Source organism: Punica granatum, chromosome 5 (genome assembly GCF_007655135.1).
Source record: "Punica granatum isolate Tunisia-2019 chromosome 5, ASM765513v2, whole genome shotgun sequence".
NCBI lineage: Eukaryota > Viridiplantae > Streptophyta > Magnoliopsida > Myrtales > Lythraceae > Punica > Punica granatum.
This window is the reverse complement of record NC_045131.1, coordinates 27,394,095-27,419,257: the sequence shown is the minus strand read 5'-3', so window position 1 is coordinate 27,419,257 and position 25,163 is coordinate 27,394,095. Positions and strand designations below refer to the sequence as shown.

Genomic DNA, 25,163 nt, shown 5'->3' with positions numbered 1-25,163 from the left:
GTTTACATTTTAATCTGAGGGGAGGACTCAAACTAAAGTCGAAAGAAAACTGGATAGGATATGTTTCGCGTTCGGATTTGAAATCTCATAGTTTCATTTGGTTCTCCAATCCAAACTTTTTCACATCATATGACGTTCCAATCTCTGATTGGGAGTCGCACATTTACTATACTAGGAATTGGAGGGGAACTGAAACATTACGGGTTAAACAATGACGTGTGACCATCATCTTCTGCTCTGGTTTGTTAAAAAGAAAAACTTGTAAAAGCTTTCCCTGCATTCAAGTTTCACACTTCAAGAAATTTTGTAAGTTGTGACAAATGTTATACTACGAAAGAAATTTTATTACAAGAAAAGTATATTGTGATAAGAATATTAAATTACACTTAATAAAGTCTCATAATGAACATATTTAGTATTTATGTAGATACATATATATTTATATGTATACACATGTCTTCAATATTGTGTGAGCGCCGAAAACCAAGTATTCTCATAATAACTAACATATATGTATATACATACTTAATCTGTATATTGTGATGAGAATGTTAAATTATACTAAATAAAATTTCATAATGCACATACTTAATATATATACACATATCTATTTATATATATACACATATCTTCAATATCGTGTGAGCACCACAAATCAAGTATTTCCATAATAATTAACATATATATATATATATATACATATTTTCATATATCGTGACACACATTGTAGAACGTTTTCATCGCGAAACTAAGTTTATCACCATAAGTTATAAGATATTGTAATCAAACGTTATCTTGTCACAATATACTTACTAGGACGGACTTATTTTGGCAATACTTGTAACAAGTTATCAGCTATTTCATGGCAAGAAATTTTATATGTTATTGTCTATTTTAATTTTCCATATAGCAAGGGGAAAAGCAAGGTACATAAAGTAAAACTAACGCAGGAGAGAAGGTACATCCATTATCTTAACCAATGCTAACCTTATGAAAGCATATAGAATGAGTTGGCTTCACCCCTTTGATGAGTTTCTCTTAATTTTTTCTCCACTTAGCCAATTACCGAGAGAAGAGACGGTGTAGATCTATTTAATAGAAGAAGTTTACGTATATTTTCAAAAGAAAAATGTATCATAAAAAAGTAATAAATATTTTTAGTTATATGAAGCATGAATTAATTATTAATGCAGCAAGCAAATAACCGATAAAAAAACATATATATATATATATATATATATATTTAGAGAGAGAGTGTGGGAGAGGGCAGCAGGGGGAGGCTCTAAGGAACCTGTGAAGTCATTTTACCTTTTTCCTTAGTTAGCAGCTGCCCATGGCAGAGCTTTCATTCTCACCCTCCCACAATTGGAATGAGGAGAGATTAAAAGAATCATTTCATTGCCATGATCAGCTTTGGGAGGGGATAAGGAACAACCTGAGGAGGGTCCAAGTAATCAAAGGTAATTTCATCTATATATGCATCTCATGTGTTTTTCTTCTCCTCACCTCTCGCTACCTTACATGAGATCAAAGGATAATTAAGGATTGGATTCTATGATTCATGGGACTAGTCTCTCCTCTCGTGCGTTGCACTAGTTTACATTTATAAAATTCAAATTGTAAACTTACATTGAAATAATTTGAAGTAAACTTAAAAAATGACTCTAGACATCCATATGTATGTATGAGGGAGAGATCCACATTTTATTAAAGTTAAATTTGCATGTTCATTATTTTACATATAAATATAAAAATAAATATTTGTATATGAGAGAGAGATTCACCTTTTATTCTAGCTAAATTTAAAATATTGATTTATCATACTGATAATAATAGACATATTCAACATGGCAAATATGTCTGGTAGAAATTTAAGAAAGTATAGACAAATTTATATATTAAACAAATAAGTTTAAATTTACACAAGATTTTCATGGAAAGATTTATATGCTAAAGTTGAGAATTTGATAATTGAAAAGAATGTATAGAAACATACTAATGAAATGTATTTATTGCTATTTAGATATAATTACAACATGTAATCAGCATTTATTTATAATAAAACTTTTAATTGAATCTTAATTTCTTCATTAACATAATCGCCATTTTATTATTACAACAGTCAAAAACAATTTGTTGATCGAATTTATTTCTTTGTCCAGAGAAAGCTATTTCACCCCTCTTTTTATGTAAAGCAGATTTATTTATTTATTTATTCCATTAATTAATTAGTTGAGGTAAATAGGTTTATTTAATTTAATTAAATTGTTTCTAGAATGGCGTTGTTCTCGATACATTAAATATATACATGAATAATATAATTTCGTAGCTTCAAGAAAGAGTCATTAAAGGATGCAATGCACAGTAATGTCTTAAAATGTCACTAAATAAAAAAAATGTCTTATAAGCTATCAAGATATTTCCTTCTTATAAAGCTATGGTCAATAACATCCCATGTCATGAAAACTTGTCGATTTAGATAATAAACATATTATTATTAGTAAATTGTTACTTTTGTCTTCGAGCATCATCTTTCGATACAAGGTCGCAGAATCATCACTCCTCATTTTCTTTATACTCCTGCTTATCTATATGGTTATGGTAATATCTAATCTTCATTGTTTGTATTCATGCTCTCACTATTCAATTTTCTAAGATATTATGTTTTTTTTTTTCCTTTTCGAAGTTTGGATGATATCCGATATTGGTTGTTTGGTAAATTACAAAAATGGTCCTATAAATTTGTCATTTTTTGATATCGGGTCGTATAAGTTTCATTTTGGCTTTTGTAGTATTAAACGTTTGCTCCGTTAGACACTTATGGTTCAGATTGTGACTAACCATTAACCGGTGCTGAAGTGGACATAAACAATGTTAAATCTTTTCCCCTGTATTTAAAAAACCTACATGGAAATTAAAAGAATAACAGCGATAGTCCTAAAATTTTATCATTTTTTGAACTTGAATCCTATAAGTTTAATTTTGGAACAAACAATCCTAGACCGTTTCAAAAAGTGAGAGTTTTGGTCAATTCCCGGCCGGCCGTTGACGGACGGTGATGTGGACTTGACGCCGTGAAAAGTTTGTGAAATTGATTTTTTGATTTAAAGTTTTAATTTTACGAAATTAATTAAAAATTAAATTTTTTGAAAAAAATTTTAAAAAATAAAAAAGTTTTTATAATTTTATAAAATTAGAAGAAAAACTACATTAAATTAAAAACAAGAAATTCTAAAATAAAAAACGAGGGTAGGGGAGGGGAGGATCAGAATGGGGGCCATTCTGGCTAGAGCCTCTGACAACCTTGCACTATTTGATATCTTGGTAATTATCTAGCCCCTTCTCATTCTTCGACAAGTTTAAAAACTATCTTCCACTTTTTTAAATTTATATAGTTATTTTTTAATATTAATTTTCTTATTTATTATTTTCCTAACTTTTCATTTTTTATCTAATGTTCCTTATTTTTATTCATGTTGACCAAAAAGAATGCAATGGGGAAGTAGGACCCCTTGGAAAAAAAATGTCAACTAATGATCAAGCATCTTTTAATTAATTTTATTAATGTGGTTCTGTTTATTTCTAACTTTACATTTTGTTCACTTTTTATTATTTTATGTTACTTTTTCAATATTTAAATGATATCTTATTCTCGTTATTTGTATTCATGTTGAATGAGAGGAATGCAATGAGGAAGCAAGAGCCCAGAAAAAAGGGAAGAAGAGATTAAGAATGTGTTTAGTTTTAGAGTAGAATTGAGTTGAGTTTTGGTTTTAATTAATTTGTAATGATTGTATTTTTGAACTATAAGAAAAAGTGTGAAAAAGTAATGAATAATTGAGAGAAAATAATGATTAAGTAATGATTGTGTTGTTGAATTGTGAAAAAGTAATGAATAGTTGAGTAAATTTAATATTAAAAATTGAATTGAATGGTTAAAAAAATTTAAAAAAAGGGAAAAAAGTAATAATTGTGTTGTTGAATTAAAGATAAGTGGAGTTGAGTTGAATTGAGTTAAAAAAATTTTTGAAGCCAAACACACCCTAAAGATGTCAATTAGGTGACTTCTTAAATCCGGTTGGTTTTATGGATGTGGTCTGTTTATTTCTAATTATGTATTTTTTTCATATTTCACAAAATAAACTCAAATGATAAGATTAATTCTAACTTCTAGAAACTTTAGCGTAAAAATCATAATCATTAATAGAATTTGCTCAGTGATAGGATCAAATAAGTTTAAGAATAATGTCCATAATATTTTGTAATGACTGGAATCTTTATTCTGCAACAATTGATTATTTTCCCAAAAAATAAGGCCCCTATCCTTGCGCATACTTTAAGTAGACTAATAGAACTGATGGTAATTGATCCACCACCGTACCTCATATAAAAGAAAATTCACATTCTTTTCTGCCCTTAATTTCTTTATATCTTCCTTTTCCTTGAATTCTATTTGGTTATGAACAACCATAATATTTGATATTTCAAGTGCACATTGATATTTGTTAGGGATAAAAAAACATGAATCATATAGTTGTTTACAAAGTATCTTTTTTAACTTTCTCATAATGATGATTTAAGATGTGAGATACTTTCCGGTGAACTAACATGTGAGAAATTAATTTATTGAATATAAACTGAATCAGTCAAACTAACTATATACATATTTGAGAATCTTTGCGAGTGTCTCTTAGAAATGACTTTTAACATTTTTTAACAAAACTCGAATTATCAAGCACGTATTATCATTATATTTTTATATAATTAAAAGTCATAATTATAATAATAATAATAATAATAAATATTGAAGACTATGGATTTCTCATAAGAGTGCGGATAAAAGCGCCTAGGAATTATACATCGAAAGATGGATTTTCAAGATTAAAATGATAAATTCTCAAGTGCCAAATACTTAATTTCGATAGTCAGTGCGTATTTTTTAAACAATAAGGGCCAATTAGAAATATTATATTCTCTAGAGGAGTGCTTATAAAATAGATTGTAAAATGTGACGCCTATCTTTCGGAGACCTTGTTTTTAAACCCCAATTGCTCGTATTTTTAACAAAAAAGGCATGACAATATTCTCTAATTAAAACCTTTTGATTCATGTGATTTATTTAATAGAACAAGGGCTTGTGACAGAGAAATCAATATCCTCACATAACGAGAAATATTCATGTTAGGATGGTTTCTAGTTAAAAAGTGTTTTCTAAACCCGAGAATATTTTTCGATAATTTTTCTCAGCTCAAATGCGCTTTGAAATCTCGAAAAGGGTGAAAATGAAGTATCTTGACAAGTATGAGGGCAAATGTGCTATTTTTACACGACCAGACCAATTCAATTCAACTGGTTAAAGCTAGCTCTAGCCGAGGTGAAAATTTAGGACTTAGGCGCCGTTTATAGCTGCGTCCTTGTATCGACCGCGCCTAGCCCCTTGAGTGCAGTTGCTAACCGCGCCCATATGCCAGTTGTCCAAACGGGACCCATCCGAAACTCTCAAATTTCGCAAATAATTTTTATTTTTACCCATGAACCGTCGTTATTTGCAAAACGACGATGGACTTCCTTAGTCTATAATTAAAAGGTTATTTTCTGAAGAAAGGAGTTTTGGCCAACTTCATGTGCTGAGATTCTACTAAAATAACCCTAAAATCCCTAATGACACCTATGTTCATGTAGTACGATTTGAAGAGCTTGAGCCAAATTCCAACATTCCTGAACTCGAGAGTTTGTACCGTGCCCGAACTAAGGTGAGGAAGGCGACAAGCGCCCCTGCCCAGCGCTGGAGTCGAGCTATTTAGCTCGTGTTTTGATCAATTTGTGTTTTAATCATATATATGTGTAGATTGGATGACTATGTGGTTAGTTTGTGTGCTTTAGAGCATAATTAGGATTAATCATGTAATATCATGCTTAATTAGGAGTGAACTTGGCTAAATAAACTTGCTTGCCCATGGGAAAAGACTATATGCACGCTAATTGGACTTGATTTGGTGTTAATCGAGTCAATTTGTGTATAATTAGGTGTGATTAGTAATAATTAGCTTGTATATGTGTTAATTAGGTTCTAATTAGGCTTAATCTTGCTTAATTGCTTGTGATGATATTTGGTCATGTAATGATTAGGTCCAATTTATAGTCAATTAGGTTCAATTTGACTCAAATTATGTGTAATCGTACTAATTATGAACTTGGTTAGGAGTAATTAGGCTAGAATTCGCTTAATTAGTCGAAGTTGGCGTCAAAATTGAACTTGTGTACATAATGTAGTTTTTGGTAAATTAGGCTTAGATAAGTCAATTTGATGATTTATGGCTCAATTAGTCCAAACTAGAGGTAGTTAATTTCCTATTGCTTGGAATTAGGCTTAATTAGGTTCAATTGGTCTTAATTAGCTTAAAATTGATCTCCTAAGCATGCTGAAAAACTTTTGCTGAATTGATCTCAGAATCAATTGGTTGATTTAGGGGACGATTAAGCTTAATCTTGTTGATTAGTCACTTCCATACGGTAATAAGGCCTAATTGTTGCCATTTGTCTTGATTTTAGCTCCAATTGGTAAATGGAGCCTTTGTATGTATGAATGGCAATGTGGCCGAGGGGGTTAGTGTCCAATTAGGTCCAGTTTTGCTTAATTAAAGTCTAATTAGAAGTAATTAGATCAATTTAGGTTAAATTGACCTAATTTGTGTTTCGGCCTTATGAATTAGAGTCTAATTGGATGTCCCTAAGCTTGATTAGTGTAGATAGCCATACTTGTGTGTATGGCCGAATTTGTGTGTGGATAATTGAGTCAAAATTGGTCAAATCGTGAAATTATTGTATTAATTGGTAATAATCATGTATACTTGGCCTAATTACATGGGACTAGGGGTAATTAGATACTAACTAGAGTGTCTTAAGCCCCTAGGAAGGTTTTTGTGACCTTGAGGGCAGATCATTTGGACCCGGGGTCCCTTGAATCGGTTAAAGCTAATCATTTGACTTAGTTGGATTAAAATCCTACTTTGATGTGAATTGATTAAGAAAATGGTAAATCATGTACATTGACGCACAATCATGGGGATTAAGAGTAATGAACCCTCTAATCGAGTCCTATGATTCAAATTGAAGGTCAAATTGACCTTGAGGGAATTAAGACTATTTTCGTAGATTTTTTTGGGATTAATCGGCCTAATCATAAATATGACCTTGTTAATAAATTGGATAAAACCGGATGAGTCGTGAATAAAACGTGTAAATATAGGAAAATATACTTTGAATTTTTCTAGTTTTAAGGGCTCTAGACTCATTTTCCTCTATTCGGGCCCTAGGCCCACTCGGTCCACTTTGTGAATATTGGCCTGAATGTATAGTTCACGTGTGTATGATGGCCTGAATGTATGGCCAATTTATTTTTGGCCTGAAGATATGGCCCATTTCATTATCTTAGTCCGAATGTGTGACCCATTTTTCATAGTCGGCCTCTATAATTTGTATATAAGTGCGGGGATCGTGCGGAATCTATAATTTGTCATTCATTTCTTTCGTGCACTCGCAAATAAGGTTTTGACCCTAGGTTAAACAACTGGACTTCAAAAGATAATAAGTGTTGTTAAAAATTAATAGGAGTCCAAGAGAGTATCAAAATGGAGAGTTATTGGCTTGTACACATCTAATTTCGTAACAAAGCCCCCAGACTCATTTTTTTTAGTTCAAAGACCGAGTCAAACTTAAATCCTTAGTCTTAGTATCTTGACACCTTAGGTGACCTAAGTGGCACACTGGTCAAATAAACAGCGTAGTAGCGACTCTGATCCAATTGGATCTCAGGTATACACAGACTAACTGAATTCCAAGTCAGGGGTGGAGGGCTAAAAACCACTCTCATCGCCGACACTAATGTTAAAGTTAAAAAATAGTGGTTCATAGTAAATCAACCACTAATTTAGTGTTGGACCGCAAATCTTGTGGAAATAAATGATGATTAAGAAATAAGAAAGGAAAGTGATAAATTAAAAATTAGAAAAAATAAAGAATTGGCTAGTGAAAATTAGAGAACAAAAAAATGAGCTTTTTTTTTTGTAAGTAAACATATTTTTTTGTAGTTATCTTCGTTTAAAAAAAATTCTGAAAAATTGAAAAACTCTTCAAAAGTAAACAGACCGCAGAGCTAACTAATACATTACAGAGCGGCACCTAAGATATTCACTCCAGCACAATAAGGCTTAAGTATAGTACACACGAGGACTGAAACATGATAATTGATGTGCACACAAAAGCCACCACCAGACACGAGCAATAGACATGGACATATGACACAATGATAATCGCGGACTGCGGGTTCCCACTGCAGTATCCAGCAGAACGGATTGAATGTTCAGTTTCTCTACTCAAAATCCGTCTCTTCTTTCCTATCAAAGAACCTGCCGGAAGGGCCTCCTTCGGGCAGCAAAGCCAACCTCACAGGGCTTGCTCCACCTTCCTCGACGGGTAAAATACCCTTGTTGAAGTTAATGTCCGTTCTTACGAATCCAGGGCACACACTATTGATGCAAAACTTGGGGTACTTCTTAGCCGCAACCCTCGTGTAAGCATTGAGCGCCGCCTTTGAGATTGTGTAGGCAGCCATAAATGACGGCCATCCTTTGGAGGACCACGAGCCTTCCTTGAAATCTTGGAGAAAAACATTCACAACCCCATCGATTTTATCTGCGGTGAGGTTCTCAGCATCGCTCAGCACTTGTTTAGCCCATTCCGGGGACACATTCTGTCAAAAATATCAAATTGCAATTGCTTCTTCGGTATTAAAGAGGTCGAATATATAGATTTCTGAGAGGTTAAACTTGCCCGCAGCTTTCCCATGGAGGAGGACACGTTCACTATCCTTGGTGAATCGGAAAGTTGGAGGAGTCCGATGAGAGATTCCACCATTCTCTTAGGCCCATAATAGTTCGTCTCGACACCTTCTAAAGCCACTTCGTACGTTTGAGTCATGATCTCGCCCCAGTTCACCTGCGCTCCTTCCTGCAACATCAGATATTTCACCCAACCGAAATAACGCGAGTGTTAAAATGAAACTCAGTGTTTGATTTCTCTATTCCTTTACTCAGTCATTCCTCCCTGATCTCTTATTCGTGCCAGATCATTTGGTTAATGCTAGAAACAAATTCGGTTACTTCAGATTCCATCCCCTTACCGGATCATTTGGTTAATACATACCTTCGCGAAATCTGAAGCTCTCAGAGCATCGCCATCTATGATGACACCCGGGATTCCAGCATTGTTCACCTGCATAAATTCATTCCATACTGTCAACTAACGATAGATTCTTTCGCAAGCTGATTCCAGGTCGAAACGTATATAAGACTGACTCATAAACAGGGCAAAATGTCTTGGATGATAAGTACGGAGGTTTCATCTGCTAGCACTAGCAAAGCTGCTCTCCTTGTGAAAGGTGAAGTTTTCTGTTTTCAACCTTTCTTTCCTCTTACCAAAATGTCGAGCTTCCCGAAACGAGTTTTGACAAAATCAGCAAGGGAAGCGATGCTAGCTGGGTTGGTGACATCGAGCTGGTGGAAGACAACAGAGTCCGCGAGACCGGGGGAGTTCTGAAGCAGCTTACTGACAGCTGCAAGCCCCCTTTGCTCATCTCTGGCTGTTAGAACCACCACAACCCCACTTGCTGCCAACTGCCGGCAGATCTCGAACCCGATCCCCTTGTTCGCACCGGTCACCACTGCATATCTGATTCCGAAACAAATCTCATTAAATCTACTTTTGGAAATTGATTCGCTTCTTCAGTGAATTAGGAAGGGATGGATTGATGACAAGACAATGTAGGAAGGGAATGTATGGTTACATATGCATCTCTTTGGGGGATCCTCCCATTGATGGCAAGAACTTTTGTGGTCGCAAATGACTCGGATAGGATCAAGTGACACTGTTGTTCTCGTCCACCAATGTGACTCGCATTCATCGGATGTCTCCAAACGGCGTCTCGATCGTTATTTAGCTTTCCATTTCTTTGTAATAGATGCCTCCATTATATATAATCAAAAAAAAATTCTAAAGGTTTGTTTTGTCTACTAGGTGTTCTTTGATAAATTAATGCATTGATTAGAATTAGCAAAATATATATAATAATTCCGTCAATTTGGATTTTTTTATCCTTCTTCTTTTGGCTGCATACCCACTCTGAAATTGATTAACGAGAAATATATAATATATATTACTTTATTTAACCGAGAAATACAATACAATTTTTCCAGCTAAATAGCTCATACCCACCCTGAAATTGATTAACGAGAAATATATAATATATATTACTTTGTTTAACCGAGAAATACGATACAATTTTTCCAGCTAAATAACTCATCTCTCTTTTGACAGGCGAGCAATGATTTTTATTTTGTTCTATGTAATAATTTTTGTAAGTGTTTGCGCTCATACTTCATTCAAAAACTTAAGTTGATGGATGATGATATCCACTACTCTGTTAGGTAAAATCCACAGGTCTACTTTGGATTCGGACCCATTCGCAACTCAAAAGCTTAAGCCAATGGGTTGCTAGACCATTATCTCATATAAACTTATGGATTTCCTCTCAACTTTTCCATGTGGGATTACTTCCAACACCTACCCTCACCATTCTCCATATAGGAGAGAAATCGGCCTAACAATTCCCCCCTTCTCGACTATATGGAGGACTTCGAGCCAGGCTTCCACTTCCGGACTCGGAAACCAATTGTTAGGCCATTCACTAGCCACAAGTTCCACACTCGGGCCTTGGTGTGGTGTGGGGTTCCACGCATAGCGTGTGCACTTCCCTAGGATCGTTACCTTGGGCTCTGATATCACTTGTTAGGTAAAATCCACAGGTCTACTTTGGATTCGGGCCCATCCGCAACTCAAAAGCTTAAGCCAATGGGTTTTAGACCATTATCTCATATAAACCTATGGATTTCCTCTCAACTTTCCATGTGGGATTACTTCCAACACCTACCCTCACCATTCTCCATATAGGAGAGAAACCGGCCCAACATACTCTTATATTACCAGATTTTTCTTGCTGTCTATCCGATTAAAGACAATTAATTCATAGCACCAACCTTCAAATGTCAATCGAAAAAATGGATCTAAACAACTTTGAACAACTCCCTCATATATCAATTGAACGCATAAACTTTCTCTTAAGCCATCACGTGTCAATTGGACACGACAGGCCGTGGTATCCACTTCTATTATTATTGAGATATTGGCTCAATCAAACGACCAACATAGAGGAGAAGAGAAGTGAACACATGATTTCGTGCTCTGTGCTCGAGATCGTAGTCTTGACTGTGTGACCGCGAGTACAGCCATTGTCCCAGGTTTCCAACAAGATATCATCGATCCGAGGTTCGTTTCGATGTTTCTTCGATGTCCCAGCTCTGAATTCGAGCCATACTTCAACACTTCCGTTACCATATTAAATTTTCTTGAGAATAAAAGAGTTTCCAGAGTGGAATCTGTTTTTTGGGTTTTTTTTTAATAATTTTCATAAAGTTTTTCATCAGAACCTACCGCGTGCTTGCACCCGGGCCGTTGGCAATGGCATTTTTATATATTTCATAATGTTCAACTTATGTTATACGAGTAGGGAAAAATATTACATGTCAGATACTAATTATCACTTCATAAGTAACAAAAGTACACTTAATTTGAAAAAGAAAGAACCAATATAAAATCTGATCAAGGATATCCAAAGAACCTACCCGGTGAGACTGTCAACACGGTTAGGATTTCTTCTGACGCCTGGGCCTAGTCTTCTCCAAGTAACAACTTGAATCATCGCTAGCGTTATTCGGAATTTACCTTCCGCGGAAACCCAACAGTATTATGGCTGAGTTTATCGTACCGCTATCGTCTGATGGCCATAAATTTCAGATTCAGGGAAGGTTTATTTCCCCAGTTTAATTGGCCAATTCGATCTTTGATACCGCCAATGATTACACTGTATCTCATATCATACCTATGAGAACATGAATCTTACAATAAAAGATAAAAATTAAGAGATATAGAGTTCATCTTCAATTTTGTTTTCCAACATGTAATCTTTCTAGAAGAAATGTATAAAAATATATGGTAGGCATATTCATGCTCTTTGATAGGAGTTGGTGATGACCGGGTATCTTGTCGAGTCGATCATAATCATCAAAATATTGCGGTCAAACATATTTAAATAAGATAATTAATTAAGATATATAGATAGACCAAAAAGGGAGTAGCGCAGTTCTACACGCTCTCGCCTCGTAATCAAGAGGTTTCAAGTTCAATACTTGATAGAATTATTTGTACTACTTTGTTAGTTATTAAGATTTTCATTTCTTTGTATTAGGTTCGTGAGCATCCCTCGTAACGGAAAAAAATAATATATATATATATATATAGACAATCAAAATTAATTAGTCACTAATCAAGCTCCCTTCCAGAGAGAACCACTTGTGCTCTTGTAGGACATAGATCGTTGTCTACAGCTATTATAAGAATCATCACTAAAATGATCGCCTTCTTCCAAAATACTTATTGTTTGTTAAGCTGATCGGAAATTTTTTAAGATGAAAAAACTTAAAAGTGATGAGAATCCATTATGTGTGAAATCCAATTATATGACAAAAAGAACATCAGAAGGAACAAAAGTTGAAATAGACGAGCAGTAAAACCCTCTGTATCCTAATATTACCTCAAAATCATCATGCTATTAATATCACGTCCACCTCATGAGTCTCCGCCCCATAAGGAATTATTAAAAAAGAAAAAACTCATGATCTTATGTGTTGTGACCCGTTGGAAAGTGGAAACAATCAGTGGTACCATACGACTTCTAAAGCATAAAGGGAAGACTAAAATGTATAATATAATCTTAAAAATTTATGTACTGCCAACATCGTACTACATCGATCCTGATTGAGCAGTACAAACATTACAAGCATGTACTAGCAAATTGTATATATATGAGAAAGATATAGTCATATATATCATCCATATGGAGGGAGACTCATGAGGTGGACGTGATATTAATAGCACGATGAAGATTTTGAGGTAATGTTTTGATACAAAGGGTTTTACTGCTCGTCTATTTCAATTTTTGTTCCTGTTGATGTTCTTTTTGTCAATTAATTGGATTTTTCACATATAATGTATTCTCATCAGTTTTGAATTTTCTCGTCTTAAAAGAATTTCCGAAGAGTTTAAAATAAAATTTTGCAATGAGGCCATCATTTTGGTGCATGATGATTCTTATAATAGCAGTAGACTTCGATCTTTGTCCTACAAGAGCACAAGTGGTTCTCTTTGTAAGGGAGCTTGATTAGTGAGTAATTAATTTTTATTTTACTAGACTTATAGACCTACTTTGCTTTGAGAAAAAAAAGCTACTTAATCCAATAAAATTAGCAAAGATACCATAAATAACAGTTTGTTTATTCTGGATTTCTTTTTCTTTTTCTTTCCTTCCTTTTCGGTGCATTGGATCCTAACTCTGAATTTAATTCAGGGAAAATATTATATTACTTTATTTTAATCGAGATACGCTATACAATTTCTCCAGCTCATACCACTCTCTCTCTTCCCTCCATGATTATATTTTTCAATCAATTTTTTTATAAAGAAGAAATATTGATCTAAGGAAAATATAGGAATAGTCTCACCATGTGAGTCAAATCTAAAATTCTTAAATTACCAATGAGAACATGTGTCGCCGCATTTGTCCCGTTCTCTTCAATTAATCAATCAATCTTTGTAATTTGCTGATCATTAATATATCAATGAGTTTTTCTTCAGAACCTACCACATGTTTTCAAGCGGCTGCGTCGGCTATGGCACGTTATTTCAAAATATTCAACATTTTCTATATTATTTTATTGTTAGTGATAAAAAAAAAACTGACAAGAAAATTCGTACAATAAGTATTAAATTATTAATTTATAATTTAATTAAGAAATTCAACTGAAGGGATAAAAGAAAAGGTCTCCAGCAGGGAACCTACCCGAAGAGAAGAACGATTCAACACGATTACGTTCATTTTGCCGTGCGGGACAAATGTTTCGAAAAGTAATAATGTCACCCCTTGAGTCATGTTTAGCCTTATTTGAAATTTACAACCCCCCCCCCCCCCCCCCCCCCCCCCCCCCCCCCCCCCCCCCCACCCCACCCCCCATCGAAGCACAACACTATTACAGACGAGTTTACGTTCTCTGTATCGTTTGATGGCTATAAACATCACACTCGGGGAAGGTTTTCTTGGTTAATCGGAAAACTCGATCTTGATACCGCCAATTCTGACAGTGGTGCTTCCATTCTTTGGGGCCAAAGTGACCAAGACACTATCGTCGTCTTCACAGTCCAAATCCTCCAAGAGATCGGTTATCCCTAACCTCAGGCGGGTCTTCATCTTCTTGCCATGCTTATGCTTGTGTGGCACGTTCACGAAGCTGCCCGCAAACTCAGTCTTGTCAGGAGTACTTAGGGAGTCATGCTCATCATTGATGTACACATCAAATTTCACGAACATGTCCCTGTCAAACTCTATTCCTTCTATGACCAGCACCTGACCATTAATTCAAAATATTTCATCATAAGAAAAGGATTGGTTGATCTTACTGCGATATTAGTAATGCTAAGCTAGCTCGATTAGTTAGCATTTTAATCAAGTCAAAAGCAAACTGCTGATAGTAGTAATAGTACTAACTTGCATTGGACATTATAGATTCACAGATTCGGTAGTTTTATGATCACTTCATATCCTAGAATTAGATCCAATGTCGAATTAGCGAATTATTAAGAGTGAGTTTGATGTTCCAACTTACCTCCTCTTCTTCCTCCTTCTCCTTCTTGCTTCTCTTCTTCTTTGGTCTCGGGACGAGGGTGCTGACGACTTTGTCAAGAGTTATAGGGAACTGCACTCTCGGTAAATTCTTGGGGGTCTCGGCGGCCTGGGCAACTCCGAGCTTTCTAGTTACTTTCTTGACCAGTTTACGAGGTGTCGGCTTTGATTTCAACCATGGGATCTCCACATCTTGATACACGTACCCTAGCTTAGTGTTATCGAGACAGTCTCGGACCTTAACACGGACAGGTTGGGCATTTTCGTCATAGAAGAGGAATGCGGCGTCTAACCAATCAGGATCTGTGAAATCTTTTCGCTTCGACCCTCCTAGTGTCTTCCATATGGTCCACATCCGATCTACGTTCGAGTGGTGAGCGAAGAAAATGGGATCTCGGCCGGCCGAATAAAAGTTGCCCATGTCCTCTAAGTTAGGTTGTGTGTTATCACCGCACCATATGTGGACAGGCCCATGCGGGATGTTCTCAACTGAACCAGCACCAGGATCTGCCTCATCGCCTGCAAAACAAAGTACGAAAAATTTATGTGAATTCCTATTCAGAGTCGAGAATGGAGATTCATACATTATCTTTGTATGAATCTCTTTAGGACCAATAGATTTATTCCAATAAGCTCAAATGGTAAACTCAAACGAACTTCACCCGTAGTTTTTCCTAAATAAGAGTTTAGAACTTTCACAAAAATTGAAAAGAAAAATCACCCCATATAAATATCACCTGAAAAACTTGACTATAGAGGCTTTTTCGGGTGATAACACTTGAATTAACTCTCTCTTGCGTGTAAATTGATCCAAGCTAAATTCAGACTAATTGACTATAACTGGTTATTTTGGCCGAAACTTATAAGCTATACAGTCCGTGACTAGTCGATTTGATGTTAGACCGAAAAATTCAATTGACTGTTTAACTCCATCAAAGAAATTTCAACTTTATTATTTCAACGTTATTGAAATTACTGTACCTGCCCGATAAGCACTGCCAAGGAAGAGCTTAGAAGTCTTGCCATTAGACACCATCTGCCTGTACATTATGGTGAGATTACTAGACAACTGGTCCGCATTAGAGCCAGTTGGGTCCTGCCCGTTGTAGTCGAGATCCACAGGCATTGGAGGCTTGTGCTTGGCATTACGATATTGGTCATATAGAGGTGACTTGGGGTCAGCATATATCGCAGGCATTTGCATGCCGGCAGGTGCGTCCCAGTTCCAAAATGGCAGGGCAAAGGTCGGGTCGTCAATAAGTTTCCCGAGGATCTTCTCATGGAAGTAGAGGTAGTATCGATGGAATGGGAAGAAGAGCCAAGAGTTGTGGACCTGGAGATCAAGGTTCGGTAACCCAACCTGGTGATAGGCCCCATCGCAATAGGCACAATGGACATTGGCCTGCTGCATGAAGCTCCTCGGATCATCAGCCGGCAGGGCTTTCATGAGCTCGATGGCCTTGGCGTACTTTGCCTTGTAGTCCTTGTCAGCCAGATGGGCTGCGGGCCGAACCCGGAGCGGGGCATTTGATGGCGGTGGGAGCTTGAAGTCGACAATTTTAGTGGAGGATGGGGGGCAGCAGTTGGTGGCCTTCGCCCCAGCCGGCAAGTCTGCCTTCCCACATTCAGTCAAGTCCGGGGCAGAGATCGGTGCCCCAAAGGCAAGCTGATCATGGCCCAAGCCTGCCACCCCGTAAAGCCCACCGAGTCCGATAAGGACATTCCTCCTATCAAACTTTCCTAGAGAGGATTGTTCCTCGCTAGAATCATTGTTGTTTGTGGCCTTGCATGAAACCCTGGGGAAGGAGGCCTTTTTGGTCCTAGAATAAGTTGGGACTGCAAGCGCCTTCTTTTGAAGGAAGAAGGCGCCAGAGGTGGCGGAACCGGTGGTGGTGCCGGCGGCAGCCGACGGAGAAAGGGAAGCCATCTAATAATAAGTTACAATTTCGTTGTAGGGGATTGAGCACATATAAAGTGAAGGGGGCTTAACATTGTTTATATAAGACGTGGGAGTATTGGACTTTTCTCATGCATGCACACATGTTGGGACATATTATAATATTATCTTATAATATAAGTTGGAAAATAATATACATATAATGAATGACCAAATTCACACTGGGGATAAGGAAGTCAAGATGAACCTTCCTCGGTCGCAATAAAAATTAAGATACGAAGCCTTCAAAGAAGAACCAAGAGTTCATTAACCCAAAAAATAAAAATGAACAGAGAAGAAACTAGACATTGATCCTTGGTTTAAGGGCTGACAAATATCTATAGGTTTTATCTATAGGAAATATATAGACAAAGTCCACAAAGGCCACGTTGACAAATTTATATTCGCAAATATGGATTTCAATATATTAACTTAATGAAAAGAGGGTGTAGTTTGGTGCACGCCTTCGTCATTGACTTAGAGGTCACATGTTGAATACCTAGTGGGACTACTCATACTTATCTATTAGTTATTTAGTATTTCTTGTTCATTATACTAGTTCATAGGTACGTGAAAAAGTTAATATAATATAATTAATTTGATAATTATGAAAAAATTAATTAATTGAGAGAACTTTTTCTAAAAATTATTTTTAATATTAATTCATGAATTGATAAAATTTATTATCTTTTTAAAGAAAAAAATTGATGTGTATCTGTGAATTGAGAAGTCTTCTTCCATTTTTTAGAATAATTATAAATAAGAATGATCATTGTTTCAATTTAGATATTACATTCTTTGAGTAACCGAAAAAACAATCAACTCAGAGCTAAAGTTCTCAAAAAGATAGTGCTATGCCACTTCTTCGCATCGTTCACTAGTTTTTATATATTATTATCGACTCAAGGATTCTGAAAACTTGGTGTACATATGACTTGTTTGAACTACCAACACAGCTTGTGTAGTCGGGCTAACTTGTCTCATGAGCTTGCAAAGTGTTCATATGGGCTGTGGAGATTATTCAAACGAAACTCGGACACTCCTCGTCATTTAAAAAAAAACGTGCATACGACACAATTATTTGATAAATAAGATTATTTCTTGCTCTCGTGCATGTTCATGCATTTACTATTACATTTTAGCAGTTTATTACATTTACTATTACATTCCAGTTATAATTTAATTCCTAAATTCTATTGCTTTATATAAATTACAAGAAAAAAATCACATTTTTTGCGTTAAAATGCGATAAATGGTATTATCCGATAAAAAATAAAACACCTCCAAGCCACCATAATTGTCAGAATCGCGATTCGAATAGTAGAATCGTATGATTCTACGATTCATGAGGGGGCCACCGATTCCGATTGCAAGGGTGAGTCGGTTTTTGTAGAATCGGGCCGAAATAGCGAGCGGAACTGAAGAATCGCAGAATAGGGCCGATTTTGCGATTCTACGGTCGGGTCAGAATCAGCCCAAGCTCGGGCCCAAAAGGGGCCAAAGCCCAAGCCCAGAGACTCCCCCCTCCCGCCCGCCCTTTCTTCCTTCTCTGTTGTGGTTTAACCCTAATTTCTCGAAATTTCCAGTCGAAATCTTCCATAGTTCCATCCACCTTCGATTAACGGTGCTAGCTTGTCAGAGCGGCGAATATGTTCTCGGGTAGCGCGGCTACTCCAAGCTTCGATCCGGGGCAGGGCAGGACCGGTAGGTACGATTCTGAGTCAATTATCCCTCTATTGGAAACCTCGGTGATGATCGAAATCCCGACATCCTCTGGGACGGGATCATTGTAAGCCCTGTAAGTCCCAGGCCAGGCATCCATATCCCAGTACCTTATATACAAGAACAATTAAGAAAGGTGAGGTCTACTGCAGGGGCGTTCATCCTCGACCTCAAACAAAAGAGATTTTTGGGTTCCACTCTCGCACGCGACAGCAGCAGGTCCTAGCTAAAGAGGCGTTGTTCTAAATTCTCTTATTTTATAATTGTAATATTGTTCCATTGATCACGTTGTTTTGTCAAAATATGACTGTGTTCTCCCGTTGCTGTCAAAGATAGTTTTAGGGCATATATATATATATATATATATATGCTATGATTCACTGTATCTTCCTTTTCTTTAATTTCTTATATGGTGTACAGAAATGCTTGATGATACCGATTGTTTATTTGTATAGATGCCTTAGTAAATGCAATGATGGTGGAAGTCCAAACCCACTTTCAGGCCAAAAGCAAAGCAAAGTTATTCATCTTTTACTCGTCTTTAGAAGAGTATGACACGGTTGATGACTTGGAGCTTCATGAAGAAAATGAGTTTGATGCTCTGTATGATGATGATGATGTTGGTGATGATGAAGATTTGGATGAGATATGATTTGTTTGTTCATTTCATGTTATGACTTATGTTATTAACATTTTATTTTGGGAATTTAAGTTATGATTTGCACATTGAATTTCGATAATTTGTGTTTTATGTCTTATTGTTGATTTTTTGATTTTTGGTCTTTATTTGAATGAACAATGATTGATTTTTTTTGTTCAGGAAAGTATGCTACATATATAAATATTTTTTTTAATTACAAGTAAAATCTTACGATTCACGATTCGAATCGCAATTCACAATTCGAATCCCGATTCACGATTCGAATCGCGATTCACGATTCTACGACCCTCGACCGATTCTTAGTAGAATCGCGATTCTGACAACCTTGCAAGCCACAATACATGTATAAAAGTAAATTATATATAACTAGGTTTTCAATTTTCACTTTAGAATTTAGGAGTTTTAACAAACAAAACCCGTGCAATGGGGTGAAATTACAAAAGTTACGGAAAAATTGAGCTCCCAACATGCAGATTTAACACTGTGTAGGGGTTCCAAAATATCCACTAGAAATACCTCGTGACCAGAGTAAGCCAACGTCTGAATAAGATTAATCTCAATTAATAAATTAAGCACATCCGTGTTCTCATAGAAAAGGTTCTCTTTTATTTTCTGATTACAAGAATAATGGACTTAATATAGAAGAGACAGAGTAGTATAAGAAGTCCTATACCTAAAAGTCATAATCTAAAATTGCTTTACTCCAGATTAAAGACCACTATCACAAGGTTAAAGTAAGAGAAATGAAGAACAAGGGGATATAAATAATGCATTTGATTTCAGAGTTAAAGTTTTGAATTTGAAACTTTGATTTTGCTTGTGAAAAAAGATAAAAAAAAATGTAGGGCCCGTGAATCCCACCAGTTTTGTTGTGTAGTGTATGAGATTGTATATTGAATAATATATGGGATCCACCAGTTTGATTTTGGAAAAGTATGTTTTGTTGTGTAGTGTATTGAGTTGTTAAAGTTAAAATTTTAAACCGCGACTCCTAAACCAAACGAAGCGATTATGTCTGGTTTGCAAATTGTTGGTAATCATACCTAGTCAAAAGGAGTGACAAAATACCAATTTAATTACAATAAACGAAAAATAAGTATTAATCACTTGAATAATTACCATAATTATTTTTTAACTATAACAATCTTATTAGTTATTTTCTCAGCCTGTTGTAACAGGATCATCTAAAATTTCTTTTCACTTAGGATTTCATTCATTTTTTAAGGAGGAGGGAAACAGAAGGACGTATACTAAATCCCTCCCCTTGTCACCTCTCTCTCTCTCCTCCCCTTCATTCTTATAATCCAGACAAAAGTGTACTAATTTAGCTGTAAGTAAAATGTTTAAATTATTAGAATGCTGATCTATTTAGTGTGGATTAACTTAATTAATACATGTGCTTATGATCAACTAGAAAACCGTATATGGTCCAATAGACCCAGCCAAATATTAGCTGAAAGCTTTTTCCTTTTTCTCTTTCTAAATCTGAAAATACAAGTGATGACAGATTGACCGTGGGCTTTGATTAATTTAAATCAGACAGCCAACGGCTCCATAAACATTTTAAAATACAGATCCAATTTTAAAACTGCTAATTTCTGGAAGGTCTGATCAGCTGCGCACTATGTACTTCAATTTATGTCACTTGAGATATACAATAAGACCATAAGGGTCCACTCGATGTTTTCCAAGTTCTAATCGACGTTGATTATTAGAAGTTATCCAGGTCAAATAACTCAACTTCATTAATAAAGAAATGGTACATGCATATGTATGCAACCAAAGGGTCTTGGCACAAATCGAGAAAAATAACCTCACAAAATTGGGACGACATTTTTAAAATTTTCTCCAATAAAAGATTATACATGAATTTTTAAATCCACATAAAATCTTAAAGAGTAATAATTACCTCTTTATAATTTCCGGTCCTTCATTAGCTTTTCATCAGTAAATATATTTCTACATCGTGATATATTCACCATCCTGATGGTTTCTCATCATGTTATTATAGGCCTGGTATTGAATTAGTTGTGTAACCAGTTATACTGGAAAACCACCGTATGTGGATAGAGCTACCGCATTGAGAAGAAGGTTGGCATACGCTAAAGTCTGTGTGGAGGTTGAAATAGATATTGACATTCCTGAAGTGTTATCTGTGGATATAGGCAATGACTATGAAGTGGAGATGCAGGTGGATGTACCATGGCTTTCCTGAGAAATGTGATAAGTAAAGCATTTTGGCATCAATGTGTTGCCGATAAAAGTAAGGAAATGCTGATTTCGATTTTGTAGGTGCTACTAAATTGGTTGAGGATCAGCAAATGGTTTGATCTCCTCCAATTTCTTTGAATGAAGACCCCTATTCGAGTCGCCCCAAAATCATATAAAATAATACTCTCTATTGGGCCACGTACATGGCTTGTGCGGATGATAATATTTTCACAATTATTACTATTTCACATCCCCACTTAATGAATTCATAAATATATCCCTCTCTTCTTTGTCTCTTTTTTCCATAGAAATCAAAATACTACCTCTCTTACAAATGCTGGTTGATTAAGGTGGCTTAATACTTCTTCTCTTTAAACAAATTTAAGTTTAAAATCTTGTTAATAGTGAAAATTCACGAATAGTAAAGTTTTACTCCTTAATAAGTTGATCTAACTCGAAACTTGAATTAATCGAGATGCTTCAAATTCGGATATATACCAGGTGATCTACATTGTAAAATTTCCATCCCCTCTTCTTGCATCCTACCGTGTTCTTTTTCGCCTCTCCATTTATGATTCTTCTCTTCTATCCCCATAAGCCAGATTCAAGGTGTGAAGCTTCAGACGGTCATGAGCAATACGATAAAAATCATCTCGACGGAGGTTAATTACAGCAAGATAAATCTTGAGGGGATCCAAGTATAGTTGCATTTGCCAATAACCGTAATCCAGAATTTTTTGCTCATTTCTCATTACTGGGACTTTCCGTACACCAACACCCCTTTCCATACCATAATGGGTATCATCGAAGCTAAGCCAGTCGCTATAATTAGTAGTGTACGTACGTACTGTGTGGACAAAAAGATTGGATCTCCCTCAAATCAAAATTGCTAAGAGACAACAATGCTTGAACTTATTTTCAACATACACGCTGCATTATTCTTTGTTTTTCCTTGAAAATTAACTAACTTACTTGTACAAACTTACTGTCGATGGAAGTCTTTGTGCAAGTTTTCCTAACACATACATAGTCTAAAGCCACGTGATAATTATTAATCTCAATTTAGCCAATAATTTCTTTGTCAAAACTCCTGTGCACCATCAACTAAGAAATTTCAAATTCAATTCTTTTCGGTTGTCAAATCTCCTAAACCAAGGTGTCTAATTATCCATATATATAATATACAACATTGGGATTGGCGTTCATTCGATAGTGTACTCGCAATGTTGAGAGCAAATTAACATCGAAGTGATCTACTGAAAAAAATTAATAACATCAGATTGTGTCCTAAATCTTGCCTAGCTAGCCATGACCTTTAAAAAAATTAAAAAATAATTGACGGAGGATATTCGTTAAAGGGGAAAAAAAAAACAAAATCCCTAGATCTATGGATAAGCTTCTCGCTATTGCAATAATAAAGTATTTATTATTTAAGCTCTCTCGTACTTAAATCAATTTCAACTTGAGCACGTAAGTCAAGATGAGAGATTTGTTATACTACGTCGACCATACTCTATCTCCGACAACGACCCAATGAAAAACGGGGCAGTCAAATTAGGACCAATAATCGAGTTCACCCCCAAAATATATATATATATATATATATCTTGGAGATTGCAAATATTAGAAAAACAAAGAATAATTAAATAATGCAATTGGAGGAGTAATTTCGTGCTGGCAACTAATTTGGTCAACAAAGCAATATCTACAAATAGAAAACCCTTTTTTTCGATGTTTACCTGATGATGGAGTCAGGATCCAAGTTTCAGGTCCTGATGGTCTTCACGATCCAGCACTCCAAGCTAACCTGTACGAAGAGACGTCGACGGTGTTCCTTAATTTCCCTATCCGATGTTTAAGTCAGTCTAGGGTTTATCTCTGTGTTACGTTAATCATAAATAACGTACCTGACCTAATTATATAAGAGGGAGGATATATATTGTGAATATTTGATGATATGAGTTACAATGGTTAAGGGAACGGGCAATATCACATCACCTACCTTGTAGGCACTCGACTGGACCCGACTTAGTCGCGAATTTGGGCTTGTTGGGCCTTGTCGCTTGCTTTTGGCCTAATGAGCCAGTATAACAGACTCACTTGATGGGCCAGGACCGGGGTCGCTAGGCCCGGAGTCCATCACCTAATATCAACAAACTTAATGGATCCCAACTAATCCAATTTGAGTCCGGTCAGTCACTAAAGAGTAAAGCTCTCTTAATTGTGAATTTTTTTCATAGAAAAGATTTGATCCCGAATCCTTACTTAATAAAATAGATATCAAACCACTTGCACCAATTGATATTAGTAATAGAAAACCACTTTTCCTTTGTCCTACATAATTAATTAGTTAAAGGAAAAATAAATAAATAAATTATTTAATAAATAAAGCAAAACCGCGTTTCCTTTGCATAAGTCTTGATTAGGAAACTGCAGATGGCAAAATTGAAGAAGGAATGGACATGAAAAGTTTGACAAGGAAGAATGGGTATTGTTATTACTAGTCTTGAGGTGCTTATCTCTTTAATTTTGACCAAAAGCACCTCGATTAGCCCCGATGACAAAATCAATCAATATCTCAGAGACAAAAATTAGAGACGGCTATTGATCTTAATTTTTAAGATGTTGAGACAATTAATTCGACCGAAGTTTTAATCACGGGATCAGCATCGAGGGTTTACTTGTAGCAAAAATGTTTTCTTGTCCTTTGATCCTTTGGGATACTTATAAGTAATTACATACTGGCGATATATATAAAATTGAGATGAGTACAACTGCATGTTCTCTAATAATGTCAGTCTCATTAAAAAATTAAAACACACAAGTTTACCCGTGAAAATTAAAATCGCACAAAGTGCAGAACATGTAGACGTAGAAGTATATTAGTCTATTTATATAGCAGACATAGTCTTTTGTATAACTTTTTTTTAAAATGTTGTATGAGTTTATTTTCTGGATTAGGAGTAAGATAATATATCTCCTTAAAAGAAAGTATTGATTTTATTTGGTCCCCATTCCTTTTTTATCTCTTCGGTTTGATCCTAACAAAACTTTTACATCGTTGGGTACAAAAGACAATGTAGACCCCACCGATTCATCGTGACAATCTTAGATGGAACTATTGTCATTAAGTGGCAATAGACTAGTCTTTGATCTACCACTGGTCCCGCGACATGCCCAAAATTAAGATGAAATTGTATTTTAAGTAGTTACCGTAATAAATCAGTCTAAGCTTAGGCAAAAAATCAACAGAGTGAAATGGTAAAAGAATACTGGGCAAATTGGATGGTTTAGAAAACGCCATCGGTATGGGAAGGTGTCTGATTGACTGATTGATTTAGAGGAACTTGAATTATATAGATTAAAATACATGGCCAATCAAAATTCCGTTGTAGTCTAGCTGGTTAGGATATTCGGCTCTCACCCGAAAGACCCGGGTTCGAGTCCCGGCAATGGAATCTCTTTTTCTGTTTTCCTTTTCATTATTTCTTTATTTTCTATTTCTTCTTACTGCGATTGGGTGGGGGATTTCTTTCTCTTTTTTTTTTTATTTCTTTTGGCTTGATTCTGATTTAATTTGTTTGTCCATCTCCATCACAAACTGCATAATTCAAATCATAAGTTCAAAAAATTTGACGAGATAAAAAACAAAAAAACAAAAAAAACATACTTTCTTTTGTGGTTTATAAGATTTCTGAAACTAAACGAACTTAAAATCTCAATAATATTTAGTTTAAATTAAAAACAAAAAACAAAACAAATTGAATGACCGATAGTCTAACTTT

General features: G+C 35.5%; 2 protein-coding genes, 1 long non-coding RNA gene and 1 other non-coding gene across 4 annotated transcripts; 2 read left to right on the top strand and 2 right to left on the bottom strand.

Annotated features, from left to right (window-relative positions):
* Window positions 1-8,056: 8,056 nt before the first annotated feature.
* LOC116206897 ((+)-neomenthol dehydrogenase-like) lies at window positions 8,057-10,005 on the bottom strand. Its single transcript, XM_031539730.1, has 5 exons — window positions 9,845-10,005; window positions 9,477-9,729; window positions 9,205-9,273; window positions 8,833-9,009; window positions 8,057-8,752 (listed from the first exon to the last, which is right to left on the bottom strand). Exons 1-5 carry the CDS (start codon window positions 9,871-9,873, stop codon window positions 8,372-8,374), a joined length of 909 nt encoding a protein of 302 aa, XP_031395590.1. The 5' UTR covers window positions 9,874-10,005; the 3' UTR covers window positions 8,057-8,371.
* Window positions 10,006-12,865: 2,860 nt separating this feature from the next.
* Window positions 12,866-19,251, top strand: LOC116209535. The gene is made up of 2 exons (XR_004157274.1): window positions 12,866-13,065; window positions 18,962-19,251. It is a non-coding gene; the product is annotated as an uncharacterized LOC116209535 (long non-coding RNA).
* On the bottom strand, window positions 14,178-17,277 carry LOC116209534 (polyphenol oxidase, chloroplastic-like). The gene is made up of 3 exons (XM_031543189.1): window positions 15,830-17,277; window positions 14,832-15,367; window positions 14,178-14,572 (listed from the first exon to the last, which is right to left on the bottom strand). Exons 1-3 carry the CDS (start codon window positions 16,773-16,775, stop codon window positions 14,270-14,272), a joined length of 1,785 nt encoding a protein of 594 aa, XP_031399049.1. The 5' UTR covers window positions 16,776-17,277; the 3' UTR covers window positions 14,178-14,269.
* Window positions 19,252-24,763: 5,512 nt separating the features above from the next.
* On the top strand, window positions 24,764-24,836 carry TRNAE-CUC. Its single transcript has one exon. It is a non-coding gene; the product is annotated as a tRNA-Glu (tRNA).
* Window positions 24,837-25,163: the final 327 nt, after the last annotated feature.